We start from the raw sequence: 16,551 nt of genomic DNA, 5'->3' as shown, positions 1-16,551 counted from the left end.
GTGCCCCTTTGCCCACCTAGGCTGCAAAAAAGTGTCACACATCTGGTATCGCCGTACTCGGGAGAAGTTGGGGAATGTGTTTTGGGGTGTCATTTTACATATACCCATGCTGGGTGAGAGAAATATCTTGGCAAAAGACAACATTTCCATTTTTTTTTTTTTTTTTTTTTTTTATACAAAGTTGACATTTGGGTGTATGTAAAATGACACCCCAAAACACATCCCCCAACTTCTCCTGAGTACGGCGATACCAGATGTGTGACCCCATTTTGGAAAGAGGACACCTCAGGGTATTCCGTGAGGGGCATGGCGTTAGTGGAAGTTAGTGGAATATGAGACTTTGTAAGAAAAAAATAAAAATAAAAAATAAATCATCATTTTCCGCTAACTTGTGACAAAAAATAAAGTTCTATGCCCATCAGTTAATACCTTAGGGTGTCTACTTTCCGAAATGGGGTCATTTGTGGGGTGTTTGTACTGTCTGGGCATTGTAGAACCTCAGGAAACATGACAGGTGCTCAGAAAGTCAGAGCTGTTTCAAAAAGCGGAAATTCACATTTTTGTACCATAGTTTGTAAACACTATAACTTTTACCCAAACCATTTTATTTTTACCCAAACATTTTTTTTTAATCAGAGACATGTAGAACAATAAATTTAGCGAAAAATTTATATATGGATGTTGTTTTTTTTGCAAAATTTTACAACTGAAAGTGAAAAATGTCATTTTTTTGCAAAGAAATCGTTAAATTTCGATTTAATAACAAAAAAGTAAAAATGTCAGCAGCAATGAAATACCACCAAATGAAAGCTCTATTAGTGAGAAGAAAAGGAGGTAAAATTCATTTGGGTGGTAAGTTGCATGACCGAGCAATAAACGGTGAAAGTAGTGTAGTGCAGAAGTGTAAAGTGGCCTGGTCATTAAGGGGGTTTCAGCTAGTGGGGTTGAAGTGGTTAAAGGTGGTGCCTGCTCGCGAGTTTTAAACAGTAGTCACCCGGGGCTAATGTACGCAATTTTTATGATTAACTTCGATCGCGCACAATTAACCCCTAAGGTGCTGTGGACAAATGTGACCACGGCATCTGTGAGGATAAAAGCTGGGAGCGCACACTAGGGGGTGTTAGATGTATTGTGCAGCAGCCTTAGTCCTCCTGAGTGATACGAGGCTGACGCACATTAGTTCCTATGGAGGGCCTGCATGTGTAATTGTCATAGACTCCAATGTTTAAAGTTTCTTAAAAATATAAACAAAAAATAAAAAGATTCAAATGGCCCCTTCCCCAAAATAGAAATGAATACATAAACAATTAAAAAAATAAACATGACACGTGCCCATACTATTTAAATATAAAATATTTATTTGAAATGGAGAAAAAAGTCAAAATGGACGATTTTGCAGTTTGTTTGGCCACTTTGCCTCTCACAAAATATTGAAATCCAAAAGTCACACACACTTATACTCTACAAAAAGTCGCAGTGTAGCCCGGGCCTTTAAAAGGGTTGTCTCACTTCAGCAAATGGCATTTACCATGCAGACAAAGCGAATACAAGGCTCTTACAAATCTATTGATTGTCCATATTGCCTCCTTGCTGGAGTATACTGATATGAAAGAATGAATCGCGCTGCTTGTTTCCAGGGGGTTATGACCACCGTACAATCCAGGAGAGGTGGTCGTGCTTGCACACTTTAGGAAAAAGCGGCGGCCTCTGATGGCTGCAACCTTGAGAGTGCATATAGGCGCACATGCTCAGCAGCTCTTGTCCCGGCCACCTCATATCTTCGCTGCAGCTGTGGTGGTAACCCCTGTATATGAGCCGTGTATAATGTGATTACAAAATGAATTAAGCCCCCAAAGGAGGCAATATGGACAATCACAATACATTAGTAAGTGCTTTGTATTAGCTTTCTCTACATGATAAAATGCCATTTGCTTAAGTGACAGGGCTCCAGATGGCGACCAAAATGGTCGCCAATGCGACTTAGAATTTACAAATGGTGACAAGACTTTTTAGTCTTGTCGCCATTTGCGACTAGACCCGCAGCTCTGCAGTTGAATACATCGGCAGGGCAAAGGAGATGATAGTTCTCTGCCCCGCCGCTGATGTTCTTCTCAGCAGCGCAATGGAGAAGGAGTCTCTCCCTCCCCCTGTGCTGCTGCCGCCGCCAATAAGAAGAGAGACGGGAGGAGGAGGGGAGGGGCTGTGGCCACTGCGCCACCAATGAAGATAACTGACCTGTTAATACAAATACAGGAGGCGGGTGCCGGAATCAAATAGCCTTCACCCAACCTCTATGACAGGGAGCTGCGATCCACTGCAGTTAACCCCTCAGGTGCGGTACATGAGGGGTTAAATGCAGCCGATCGTAGCTCCCTGTCATAGAGGTCGGGTGCCGGCTATTTGAGTCCGGCACCTGCCTCCTGTATTTGTATTAACAGGTCAGTTATCTTCATTGGTGGCGCAGTGCGCCCCCCCCCCCCCAACACCCCAGTATGATAAACATTGGTGGCGCAGTGCCCCAATGAGGGTAAAAAAACAATAATAATAAAATGAACTTGCCTCCTCCAATTGATCGTGTAGCTGCCCGTCTCCTATCCTTTCTTCAGGGCCTGTCAAAGGACCTGTGGTGACGTCACTGTGCTCATCACATGGTCCATTGCCATGCTGATGGATCATGTGATGAGCACAGTGATGTCACCACAGGTCCTTTGACAGGTCCTGAAGAAAGAACAGGAGACGGGCAGCTACACGATCAATTGGAGGAGGTGAGTTCATTATTTTTTTTTTTTTTTTTTTTTTTTACCCTCAATTGACCTTCTACTAAGCATTCTGTAATTAAAGAATGCTATTATTTTCCCTTATAAGCATGTTATGAGGGAAAATAATAGTGAATAGACTCATCCTAGCAACCATGCGTGAAAATCGCACCACATCCGCACTTGCTTGTGGATGCTTGCGATTTTCACGCAGCCCATTCACTTCTATGGGGCCTGCTTTGCGTGAAAAACGCACAATATAGAGCGTGCTGCTATTTTCACGCAACGCACAAGTGATGCGAGAAAATCACTGCTCATGTGCACAGCCCCATAGAAATGAATGGGTCCGGATTCAGTGCAGGTGCAATGCGTTCACCTCACGCGTTGCACCCGCACGGAAGGGGCCTAAGGCTGAGTTCACACGAGCGTGACAGATTTGGTCCGGATGCGTTCAGGGTGCGTTCAGTTAAACTCGCACCATTTTGCAAGCAAGTTCAGTCAGTTTTGGCTGCAATTGCGTTTAGTTGTTCAGTTTTTTCCGCGCGGGTGCAATGCGTTTTGATGCGTTTTTCACGCGCGTGATAAAAAACTGAAGGTTTACAAACAACATCTCCTAGCAACCATCAGTGAAAAACGCATTGCATCCGCACTTGCTTGCAGATGCAATGCGTTATTAACGCAGCCCCATTCACTTCTATGGAGCCAGGGCTGCGTGAAAAACGCAGAATATAGAACATGCTGCGATTTTAAAGCATTGCAGAAGTGATGCATGAAAAAAAATGCTCATGTGCACAGCCCCATTGAAATGAATGGGTCAGGATTCAGTGCAGGTGCAATGCGTTCACCTACTGCATTGCACCCGCGCGGAAATCTCGCCCGTGTGAACTCAGCCTAAGGGTGAATAGGACAAGGGTTACAGCCCCTAAGGGGGCTAATAGTAAGTAAAAAAAAAAAAACACAAACACTAAGGCTACTTTCCCACTTGCGGCAGTGTGATCCGGCAAGCAGTTCTGTCGTCGGAACTGCCCGCCAAATCCGCCGATCTGTATGTGACTGAAAGCATTTGTGAGACGCATCCGGATGCGGATCCGTTTCACAAATGCATTGCAGGAACGAATCAGTCTCTCCACTTGTCATGCGGACAGACGGATCCGTCTTGTTACTTTTTACACATGCTACGGTTTTATCTCTTGCCTGATCAGTCAAAATGACTGAACTGAAGACTTCCTGATGCATCCTGAACAGATTACTCTCCATTCAGAATGCATGGGGATATGCCTGATCAGTTCTTTTCCGGTATAGAGCCCATGTGACTGAACTCTATGCCGGAAAAGAAAAACGCTAGTGTGAAAGTACCCTAAAATATTAATTTTAAATTCCCCCCCCCCCCCCACACTTTCCCAATTTTACATATAAAATATATAAACAATAAATAAACATATTATACAGCAATGCGCCCGAAAAAACTATTACATTATTTAAAAATATATCCTATGCGGTGAGCGCCGTAACAGAAATAAATAAATAAAAACCATGCGATTCGACATTTTTTGGTCACCTTGACACCCCAAAAAATAGGATAGGACTGTTCTATTATGGGCCAAACGTTTCATAAAATGCGAAATGCACGCATTATTTTTTATTTTATTTTTGCGTGGTATTGAGTATCGCAATACTTTTTTTATGGTGACGAAAGCGAATCAAAATTTTGGTATCGAAACTACGCCGATCTGATCGGCGTAGTGTTGTCACAATACCAAAATTTTGATTCGGTTTCGATTTGGCGACTAAAAATTTAATTTGGCTCCTATATTTTTTAGTTCAGGAGCCAATGGCTATTGGTATTTTTTTTTTTTATTATTTTTTTTTTTTTTTGTCTGGAGCACTGAGTGAGACAATAATTTTAAAGGGGTTGTCCGGGTTCAGAGCTGAAACTGGATATAAGCTCCGCTTCACTTTTTTACCATGTACGAGTGGAGCATTGGAGCATTTCTAGCTCTGAACGTCCCCCTTGTCCTGTGCTGCATAGCGCAGAACAAGGGCAATTTGTTTACTGTTTTTCTCAGTATGCTAGGCAGAGGCTTCCACCCAGCTAATGGGTGGTCTTTAGCGCTACCCTAGCCTATAACATAGCCTAGGACAGGATTTGGCAAACTGCGGCTCTCCAGCTGTAAAACTACAACTCCCAGTATGCCCAGCCTACAGCAGGGCATGATGGGATTTGTAGTTTTATAACAGCTGGAAAGCCGCAGTTTGCCCATCACTGGCCTAGGGCATCGCTGAAGACCACCCATTAGTGCCCGTAGTAAAGAAAAAGTCCTTGCCCTGCCTGATGCAGAGCAAGGGGGAGCATTGGAACAAGAAATGCTCTGATGCTCCACCCAGACATGGTAACTGAGTGATAGAGCGCTGATGTCCGGGTTCAGATCAGTCTCTGCCAGACTCTACTAAACAACTGTAATGTTGAAATTCAGGTTTAGTATTAGAGAGTTACTTTTTGGTCTCAGGCCGCTAATACCTATTTTTTCTTTTTTTTTTTGTACAAGGTACTGCAACAGTCACCTGCAGGTACTGGGCTTTATCCCCAAAAAGGAAAGGAAGAAAAAGAATGATGCACTGGAGGAAGTAAAGGCAAGGCATCCAATGGAAACTGTGGCCTTCAGCCTAACCGTGCCCTCTTTGGCCTTGAAGATGCCCAATGGACTAGATGGTATGACACTTTCCCCTCCTGGAGCCAGGCTTCCTCTCCACTACTTGGAAACAGACTTGGATGACTCCTTCACGTTTGAAGAGGAAGAGGAGGAAGTTAAGAAGGGAGCATCCTTAAAGAAGAAACTACAGAGCAAGTTGGCCCAGAATCGGCAGCGACAGAAAGAGACAGAGATTTTAAAAGTTCATCAAGAGCACTTTAGCCCTCAACCTGCACCTTCTCAGCTGCAACCTCTGCCTCTTCAGGAGCAGCAGATGCTGGTGCAACCAGCACCAACGTCACTGAAATCCACTGGGCTAACGCCGAATCTGGCATGTACGTCACCTCAACCTCAGAATACCAGCTTACCAGTACAGGGAGCGTCACCCATAGCGCACTCCTTAGCACAAGTAAAGACTCTGGCTAATAAGAGACCACTTCCTGCCCCTCCACCCCCCACAGATCCACCACGTTCAGACAGGATTCAGGTGACAGCCTCTGCCTTACCCACGTACTCATCTTGTGTTAGCCGGCTGCAGAGACTAATGAAACTGTGCACACAGAAGCAACAGCTAGATTCGGATTTGTTTCCACACTTGGGTAAGTCCATAAAACGGACAGATATTCGCCATGTAAGTTGTCAGGCCGGCCACTGTGGGGTTATCTGTGAATAATAAGACCTGATGCAGATATGCTTAGAGCAGTCAGGCTAGAAATGGGTGAGGAATGAGGGCTACAAGGTGCAGAGAAGCGGGGCTGTACAAGAAATTTGGGTGGAATGGGTAATATATAAAACGCGATGATAATAGTGTGTCAAAAAGAGTGGTGACGGCAGACGCAAGGCTACAGGAAAGCTATGGCTGCGATGTTAGTTTACTGGGTAAAACTCCTTTCTGAGAAGCATCAGAAGAATAGAATGAGACCCGTTGATCGAAATTGTAAATTTTAAATACTCCAGATTAGGTCAGGTTCATATCTGACATAAATGGCGGCTAGACCAAAAGCCGTTGCTTGTGATGATTTGTGGCATTTATGCTGGAAATCAGGTGGTACACAGTCGCGGCAGTGCCGGATAGGTGAGCTCTGGTAGCCTTGTCCTCAGCTGGATCAGAATACCTGATTCCAAACTCTACTGCGAATGTAGCCTTATGCAACTCCATTTTGGGTGCCTGAGACTGGCCTATGAGATGCTAGGGGGTGCGCCCCTTTTTTTTTTTTTTTTTTTCTGCCACCAGAGGTCGCACTACGTTTTTTGCAGAAGAGTAAAAATACTACTCTGACCATTTTTTGAGGAGTATTTTTTTTACCCGAGGAGGAGTACGAAAGTTGCGGTAATTCAAATACATAATACATAGGCCTACACTTGTTCAAATCTGCGTTGGAGGGGGGATCAAGATCACTAATGGGGTGACAGGAGGAGAGAGGAGCAGGGTCACTAGTGGGGTGACAGGAGGAGGGGGGAGCAGGATCACTAGTGGGATGGTCCCTTGTATTTCTGTAGTTCATGTACGTATAATAACTATTCTGCACACCTAGAGACTATGCTCCTCATTATCCTGCAGCCGGAAGGGGGTGCTAGTTATGGGGTGATAGCAAAGTGGACAGAACAACAACTCTCCCACCACCCCAGCCAGCTCCACCCGATGGCCAGGGAGAACACATGCCTGGGGGCAGCTCTTCTCTCAGACCGGGGACCAGTCACATGAGTCCGCGGCTCCTCACCTCTCCAGCGACCCTGTCATGTTTCCCGGGCAGCCACCCCATGAGCCGGCCCCTCCTCCTTTCAGCTCCCGCCGGCTTCCCCTGCTGCAGGACCTGTATAGCTCCGGCGCGCGCCTATACCAACCAATAACAAAGCTCCTTGCTGTTGGTTATTTCAGGCACAGGCAGCCACTCACAGCGCTGATGAATGTGGGGGAAAAGTCTAAGGTGTATTGGTATTACGCCTTAGACTTATTTCAGTGAGTAAAATGGCCTGAACAGGCATCTATGACGCTTGTACAGGCGTTATGGCGACCTCTGTCTGTCACATGTATCTGATGTTTTATAGATGGATGTGTACACACATATTAGAATCTATTCGAAACCCATAATCTGCTTTCTAGTCATTCAGCGTTCATTGTCTTTGGGCACAAGTTTTATTCTATCCACACGATATTGGATCCCATTACACAAGTTTGGCTTTTTCTTTTTTGTGCTTATCTAACCTCTGATATTTTGCGAAGACTTTGGAAAGTTTGCAGTTATTTGGAGAATAACAAATGTATAAGTTAGGCCTCATGCACACAGCCGTATTTTTGGTCTATGTACAATCTGCATTTTTTGGGGGATTGCATATGGACCCATACATTTCTGTGGGTCTGCAAAAACACACATCACACGGATGTGCTCTGTGTGCTGTCCGCGTCCACAAATTATAGAACATTCCCTTTTCTTGTCTGTTTTGTGGACAAGAACAGCCATTGAGAAAATTTCGGATTGCACACGGAAGGTATCCGTATGTTTGTTTGCGGGCCATAAAACGGATACGGTCATGTGCAGAAAACCTTAGTCTGCGTTCACATCTGCATCAGAACCTCCATTGCAGTTCCATTATACTTGACAGGAAGAATGCTGGTAGTATGCAGCGCTGTTCTTCCCACCAAGTGACGCCATGACAGTACCGGATTAATAGTCAGTGGCAGAGGCGGATTAGGAACTTAAAGTAGCTCTGGAAAAAAAAACTAAAGTGGCCTTGTTTTGTAGGTGTGTCCAAATAGAAGTCGGGACAACAGAAGTAGGTGGGGCCAGCAATACTGAAGTGCAGAACAAAATACTGCAAAGAAAAAGGGGGTCAGTCAGCACATCCCAATGCGCAGGTGCACATCGCCATGGCTGAAAGCATAAAGACCATGCAACAGCACTCTGCAAACACAAATAAACTACAATAATGCTATATATATATATATATATATATATATATATATATATATATATAATTTATTTATTACACTCACCTAAAGAATTATTAGGAACACCTGTTCTATTTCTCATTAATGCGATTATCTAGTCAACCAATCACATGGCAGTTGCTTCAATGCATGTAGGGTTGTGGTCCTGGTCAAGACAATCTCCTGAACTCCAAACTGAATGTCAGAATGGGAAAGAAAGGTGATTTAAGCAATTTTGAGCGTGGCATGGTTGTTGGTGCCCGACGGGCTGGTCTGAGTATTTCACAATCTGCTCAGTTACTGGGATTTTCACACACAACCATTTCTAGGGTTTACAAAGAATGGTGTGAAAAGGGAAAAACATCCAGTATGCGGCAGTCCTGTGGGCGAAAATGCCTTGTTGATGCTAGAGGTCAGAGGAGAATGGGCCGACTAATTCAAGCTGATAGAAGAGCAACGTTGACTGAAATAACCACTCGTTACAACCGAGGTATGCAGCAAAGCATTTGTGAAGCCACAACACGCACAACCTTGAGGCGGATGGGCTACAACAGCAGAAGACCCCACCGGGTACCACTCATCTCCACTACAAATAGGAAAAAGAGGCTACAATTTGCACGAGCTCACCAAAATTGGACTCTTGAAGACTGGAAAAATGTTGCCTGGTCTGATGAGTCTCGATTTCTGTTGAGACATTCAAATGGTAGAGTCCGAATTTGGCGTAAACAGAATGAGAACATGTATCCATCATGCCTTGTTACCACTGTGCAGGCTGGTGGTGTAATGGTGTGGGGGATGTTTTCTGGGCACACTTTAGGCCCCTTAGTGCCAATTGGCCACGGGCTACCTGAGCATTGTTTCTGACCATGTCCATCCCTTCATGACCACCATGTACCCATCCTCTGATGGCTACTTCCAGCAGGATAATGCACAATGTCACAAAGCTCAAATCATTTCAAATTGGTTTCTTGAACATGACAATGAGTTCACTGTACTAAAATGGTCCCCACAGTCACCAGATCTCAACCCAATAGAGCACCTTTGGGTTGTGGTGGAAAGGGAGCTTTGTGCCCTGAATGTGCATCCCTCAAATCTCCATCAACTGCAAGATGCTATCCTATCAATATGGGCCAACATTTCTAAAGAATGCTATCGGCACCTTGTTGAATCAATGCCACGTAGAATTAAGGCAGTTCTGAAGGCAAAAGGGGGTCCAACACCGTATTAGTATGGTGTTCCTAATAATTATTTAGGTGAGTGTGTGTGTGTATATAATATATTGAGATTCTTGGCAAATTTTGTACAAAATTATTTGTTCCTTTTTGCCAGCGTTTAGGTGATCTCTCTAGGACAGGAACCTAATGCGGCTTTTGGAGTCATAATGACCTCCATTAAATCCAGGGAATGCAACTCCTACATTCATGCTGAGCCAGCTCTAAACCTTACCTCTCCTGGAACCAGACAACTTTGAATGAATACAGTCAGAGCAGACTACAGCTTTCACACGGGCAAGTTTTCCGTGCAGGTGCGATGCCTGATGTGAATGCACAGCACCCGCACTGAATCCTGACCTATTCATTTTGTTGGGTCTGTGTACATTAACTAGGGCCTGTAGTCTGCATTTTGCGGACACGTTCTAACTTTTTGCAGAACGGACATGTGGAAAGCACACAGATGATCCTTGTGCTTTCCGCATCCCTGTGTCCGTTCCGCAAAAATAACATGTCCTATACTTGGCCACAGACTGTGGGTCCACAAAAGAAGTGCATGCAACATGGACGTAACTGTATTTTGTGGACTACAAAATGCATATGGTCGTGTGCACGAGACATTGCAGTACAAACATGCTCCATGCATCTTAGATTGTTTATTCAGCAAGCACATGAATTTCTGCCAGTCGCATTCGGAAGAATAGGACAGTGGCAGAAATTTCTGCAATAATCTTCCTCATGTGAATATACTCTTAGCATGTAGGTAATGAGCGTTTGATATATAGTAAGGTCCATATATATATTTGGACACTGACACACATTTTGTTTTAATTACCCGTTTACTAAAACATATTCAGGTTATAGTTATATAATGGACATAACGTCCAGACGTTTAGCTTTAATTTGAGGGTATCCACATTAAAATTGGATGAAGGGTTTAGGAGTTTCAGCTCCTTTACGTGTGGCACCCTGTTTTTAAAGGGACCAAAAGTAATTGGACAATTGGCTCAAAGGCTATTTCATGGGCAGGTGTGGGCAATTCCTTCATTATTTCATTCTCAATTAAGCACATAAAAGGCCTGGAGTTGATTTAAGGTGTGGTGCTTGCTTTTTGAAGACTTTGCTGAGAAGTAAACATGCGGTTAAAGGAGCTCTCCATGCAGGTGAAACGAGCCATCTTTCATCTGCAAAAACAGAAAAAACCCATCTCAGAAATTTCTACACTATTAGGAGTGGCAAAATCCACAGTTTGGTACATCATGAGAAAGAAGGCATTGGTGAACTCAACAATGCAAAAAGACCTGGACACCCACAGAAGACAACAGTGGTGGATTATCGCTGAATAATTACCATGGTGGAGAGAAACCCCTTCACAACAGCCAACCAAGTGAACAACGCTCTCCGGGATATAGGCGTATTAATATCCAAATCTACCATAGAGAGAAGACTGCATGAAAGTAAATACAGAGGGTTCACTGCATGGTGCAAGCCACTCATAAGCCTCAAGAATAAAAAGGCTAGATTGGCCTTTGCTAAAACAAAAATAAACTGAAAAAAAGAACATCATTCTTTGGACAGATGAAACCAAGATTAACCTCTACCAGAATGATGGAAAGAAAAAAGTATGGTGAAGGCATGGTACAGCTCATGATCCAAAGCGTACCACATCATCTGTTACACGGTGGAGGCAGTGTAATGGCTTGGGCATGGCTGCCAGTGGCACTGGGTCTCTTATTGATGATGTGACACAGGACAAAAGCAGCCGGATGAATTCTGGGGTTTTCAGAGACCTACTGTGTGCTCAAATGGCCGACGTTTTATAATGCAGATGGACAATGATCCAAAACTTCAAGTCAAAGCAACCCATGAGTTTATTAAAGCAAAGAAGTGGAATATTCTTGAATGGCCAAGTCAGTCACCTGATCTGAACCCAATCGAGCATGCATTTCACTTGTTAAAGAGTAAACTTCAGACAAAGTGTCACGGTACCTTCTGTGACAGAGGTTAGAAGATCGGGAGACTGACTGCACGTGAGGTTAACTGACAGTCTCCTGATTCTCAATGTTGTGGTTTGGTAATGACCACACCTCTTGTCAGGTGCAGCCTGTGTTCATTACTGCATTGCCTACTTCGTTTGGTATCACACTTCATACCATGTGGTCTGATATCTCTCCACCTTCAGGCTGGGTCCAGACCTGAGTGTTTAACAGCGCGTTGCTACGCGCTGTAAAACGCTCAACAGGCAAGAACCAATGATTCCCTATGGGAATGGTTCTCACCTGAGCGTTTTACAGTGTGTACGATCGCGCTGTAAAACGCCCGACGCCCCAAGAACTACATGAGCTTCTTTGGGGCGTATTGTCGCGCGTTCCCGTACATAGACTCGAGCGGGAATGCTCCACAATGGGCGTTCGCTTGTCTCTGTATGCGCGATTGCAAACGCACGTACAATTGCGCATACAGGGAGTACGTTCAAGTACGCTCAGGTCTGAACCCAGCGTAAGGTCTATACATACTGACAGGAGTCAGGACCAGGTTTAGGGGCTTTTTATACGAGGTGACCTTTTCAATCTCCCTAGCCTTGAGGCCTAGTTCTGTGTTCCTCCCCTCCCCTATATTCATGACAGAAAGGCCACAAACAAACAGCAACTGAAAACTGGTGCAGTAAAGGTGTGGCAGAGCATTAAGAAGGAGGAAACACAGCGAGTGATGATGTCCATGAGTTCAAGACCTCAGGCAGTCATTGCCAACAAAGGGTTTTCAACCAAGTATTAGAAATTAACATTTGATTTAGTTATTTAATTTGTCAAATTACTTTTGAGCCCCTGAAATGAAGGGATTGAGTTTAAAAATGCTTTAGTTCCTCATATTCTATGGAATCATTTTGTTCAACCCACTGAATTAAAGCTAAAGTCTGAACTTCAACTGCATCTGAATTGTTTTGTCCAAAATCCACTGTGGTAATGTGCAGAACAAAAATTAGAAAAAAGTTGTCTGTCCAAATATATATATATGATCCTAACTGTAGGGCTGCAGTAAACAATTATTTTAGTAATGCAGCTCTACACCCCCAGTGCCATCAGCTGTCCCCCACCCCAGTGCCTTCAGATGCCATCCATTGCCATGTCCCCCTCCTCCAGTGCCTCCATGCCATCCATTGCCATGCCCCCCCCCCCCTGAAGTTACCGCGCAGGGGTCACTACCCCGCCGCTCCCCAGTAGTCACCGCACAGGGGTCACCCCACTGCTCCCCTGAAGTCACTGCAGTAGTACTATAGTGTTGACATTTAGGAGCCTTGGAGAGCCTAGTGCTGCTGCCACCCAGCTTTCCCAGGCACAGATCTCTATGGGCAGCAGTCTTTTTACCTGTGTCTATGGTGGAGCGGATTCTGGCCAAAGCCTCCTGGTGCTCCCCAGCCTCCAGCAGCTCTGTGATATCCCGGTGCTGCCAGCTCTTTCCGGGCACACACTTGTCGGTCAGCTGCCTGAGCTGCACACAGGTCCGACGGGCCGGGTGCCCCATGTCCCCCTGGCACAGCTGGCAGCGCTTCCTGGGCTCTGCCCGCAGACAGGCCAGCAGTATGTGTGCCCGCACAGCACAGTGACCGGGTCCGGCCGGAAGCCGACACAGCCCAAGCACTGCAGCACACACTTCGCTTCCTTCTGCATCATGACCAAGCCCCAGTACTGCCGCAACAGACACTCCAGCAGAGGGATGCCACTCCAGCAGAGGGTCCAGGGATGCCACGGAGCGGTGAGTGAGAGCCTTCACTTCACTCATGCTACGTGGTCACGTGATTTAAACGAATCCTCGATGCAGGGAAATTGCTTCGAGGATTTTTTTTACTCTATTACATCGAGTAATCATTGCAGCCCTACCAAACTGTATGAGCTGGTATTTTCACTCTTGTGTCTCAGTGATTTTTTTATTTTTCAATTTACCAGTAGCTAGTGACATCTAGTGGTTGCCTTTTAGAATTGCAATGCTGATTAATTTCTGTGTCGGCTGCGAACACCTCAATGCTATTGCCACGAGCGCCTGGTCACCTGCATAGCTGTGGACTCAGTTATATTTATTTTGTGAGTTTGAAATACTTTTGGTTACATTTTGGTGTTTTTACCTACTCAAAAGGAAATAAATTAATAACCCCATGCTTCCTAGGTATACCATTAATATAGTGTGAGATGCTAGGGGAAGGTCCTGTGATGCCTGACCTTGTATTTGACATTTAGGACTGTGTAAATGAGACACATCCTATTAGATGTCAAGGTTTACATGTTTTGGCGATTTGTCTGAGCTGCTCAAGTTTGGATTGTCTGTAGGTGGAGCAATCCTGAGAGCTCCTGGATTCTGTTTGCTGAACTATGGCTCTTTTGCTAGACATATAGAAACTTTCTGACGTGGTTCCTAAACCTTTTCTCCATAGGGTTTGACTGGTCAGAAGACAGTGGAGAGGAACATGATGACTCTGAACAAGCATCTCCTTATCAGGTTGCATGGTCATTCCGTGAAAGTCTCCAACATGGCTGCAAAAAGTAAGTGTTTTCTATGTATGGAGGTTAATCATGGTGAAAGTATGTTTAGGTAGGTGAGGCGTAGCTAAATCTCAGCCAGGTCTAGGAGCCAGCTCAAAATGTATACAACCAGCAACACGCTGTAGGGCCGTAGAAGCAATTGCTCTCCAATTGGAAAAAAAAATCCAGTAAATGTATTGCGATTCCTTTTGCATATAACCTTTTTGGAGTCCTCTTCTGTTAGCCCCCTCATCTTAAACAAAGCAGAGTTGTCGGCTCACTGAAGAACCGGATTACAAGCTCAAATTGATAACTGTGGAGGTGGTGGAGAAGTGGTCTGCAGGGAGACAGACACGTCCCTACTGTTCAGTACTTCTCCATAATGTCTGATATCAGTGATGGCTAACCTCCAGCACTCCAGCTATGATGAAACTACGACTCCCAGCATGCTCCACATCTATCGAGTTCTAAGAACAGCTAAGCAAGTGTACATCTTGGGAGTCGTAGTTTTACCACAGATGGAATGTCGGAGGAATGTTGGATGCTTTCTCTAGCAGAATAAACCCTCTGTTCCCCATTCTGTATAATATTGTCTGCTGCCCCCAATCACTATTAAAAAAAAAAAACGCTGCAGTCTAGAGGAATACAATGGATGCACCTCTGTTCATCTACAGTCGTGGCCAAAAGTTTTGAGAACTACATAAATATTGAAAATTGGAAAAGTTGCTGCTTAAGTTTTTATAATAGCAATTTGCATATACTCCAGAATGTTATGAAGAGTGATCAGATGAATTGCATAGTCCTTCTTTGCCATGAAAATTAACTTAATCCCCCAAAAACCTTTCCACTGCATTTCATTGCTGTCATTAAAGGACCTGCTGAGATCATTTCAGTAATCATCTTGTTAAAACAGGTGAGAATGTTGACGAGCACAAGGCTGGAGATCATTATGTCAGGCTAATTGGGTTAAAATGACAGACTTGACCTGTTAAAAGGAGGGTAATGCTTGAAATCATTGTTCTTCCATTGTTAATCATGGTGACCTGCAAGGAAACGCGTGCAGCTATCATTGCGTTGCATAAAAATGGCTTTACAGGCAAGGATATTGTGGCTACTAAGATTGCACCTCAATCAACCATTTATAGGATCATCAAGGAAAGAGGTTCCATTCTTGTTAAGAAGGCTTCAGGGCGTCCAAGAAAGTCCAGCAAGTGCCAGGATCGTCTCCTAAAGAGGATTCAGCTGTGGGATCGGAGTGCCACCAGTGCAGAGCTTGCTCAGGAATGGCAGCAGGCAGGTGTGAGCGCATCTGCATGCACAGTGAGGCGAAGACTTTTGGAAGATGGCCTGGTGTCAAGAAGGGCAGCAAAGAAGCCACTTCTCTAAAAAAAAATCAGGGACAGATTGATCTTCTGCAGAAAATATGGTGAATGGACTGCTGAGGACTGGGGCAAAGTCATATTCTCCAATGAAGCCTCTTTCCGATTGTTTGGGGCATCAGGAAAAAGGCTTGTCCGGAGAAGAAAAGGTGAGCGCTACCATCAGTCCTGTGTCATGCCAACAGTAAAGCATCCTGAGACCATTCATGTGTGGGGTTGCTTCTCATCCAAGGGAGTGGGCTCAATCATAATTTTGCCCAAAAACACAGCCATGAATAAAGAATGGTACCAAAACACCCTCCAACAGCAACTTCTTCCAACAACAGTTTGGTGAAGAACAATGCATTTTCCAGCACGATGGAGCACCGTGCCATAAGGCAAAAGTGATAACTAAGTGGCTCGGGGACCAAAACGTTGACATTTTGGGTCCATGGCCTGAAAGCTCCCCAGATCTTAATCCCATTGAGAACTTGTGGTCAATCCTCAAGAGGCGGGTGGACAAACAAAAACCCACTAATTCTGACAAACTCCAAGAAGTGATTATGAAAGAATGGGTTGCTATCAGTCAGGAATTGGCCCAGAAGTTGATTGAGAGCATGCCCAGTCGAATTGCAGCGGTCCTGAAAAAGAAGGGCCAACACTGCAAATACTGACTCTTTGCATAAATGTCATGTAATTGTCGATTAAAAACCTTTGAAATGTATGAAGTGCGTGTAATTATATTTCACTACATCACAGAAACAACTGAAACAAAGATCTAAAAGCAGTTTAGCAGCAAACTTTGTGAAAACTAATATTTGTGTCATTCTCAAAACTTTTGGCCACAACTGTATATAGCGGCGCAATTTTTGCTTGACCATTGGATTACCAGTTGCAACCATCAAGACATTGTCTCTTATGCTAAGTTAGTGCACATAGCGCCATGCCAGAGATATAGGTTTCCCAATGCAAATATCGCTGATGGAGGACCACCATAAAAAAATGTTTACTGCGCTGTATTTAATTTTTTTTTTTTTTTTTTTTTTTTTTTTTTTTTGTAGTTGGATTCAGTGAGTGACACATGCCGCTGTAT

At 44.4% G+C, this 16,551-nt stretch overlaps 1 protein-coding gene across 2 annotated transcripts in view; it reads left to right on the top strand.

Annotated features, from left to right (window-relative positions):
- INO80D (INO80 complex subunit D) overlaps positions 1–16,551 on the top strand; it is a 52,299-nt gene that overhangs the window by 18,344 nt on the left and 17,404 nt on the right. For both annotated transcript variants that reach the window (XM_044303704.1, XM_044303703.1), the window contains 2 exons: positions 5,303–6,045; positions 14,013–14,121. In XM_044303704.1, the coding sequence (XP_044159639.1) occupies positions 5,303–6,045; positions 14,013–14,121 (852 nt within the window). The remainder of the gene's footprint in view (positions 1–5,302; positions 6,046–14,012; positions 14,122–16,551) is intronic.

Source organism: Bufo gargarizans, chromosome 8, assembly GCF_014858855.1.
Source record: "Bufo gargarizans isolate SCDJY-AF-19 chromosome 8, ASM1485885v1, whole genome shotgun sequence".
In the NCBI taxonomy this organism is placed as follows: domain Eukaryota; kingdom Metazoa; phylum Chordata; class Amphibia; order Anura; family Bufonidae; genus Bufo; species Bufo gargarizans.
This window is presented reverse-complemented; position numbering and strand designations above follow the sequence as displayed.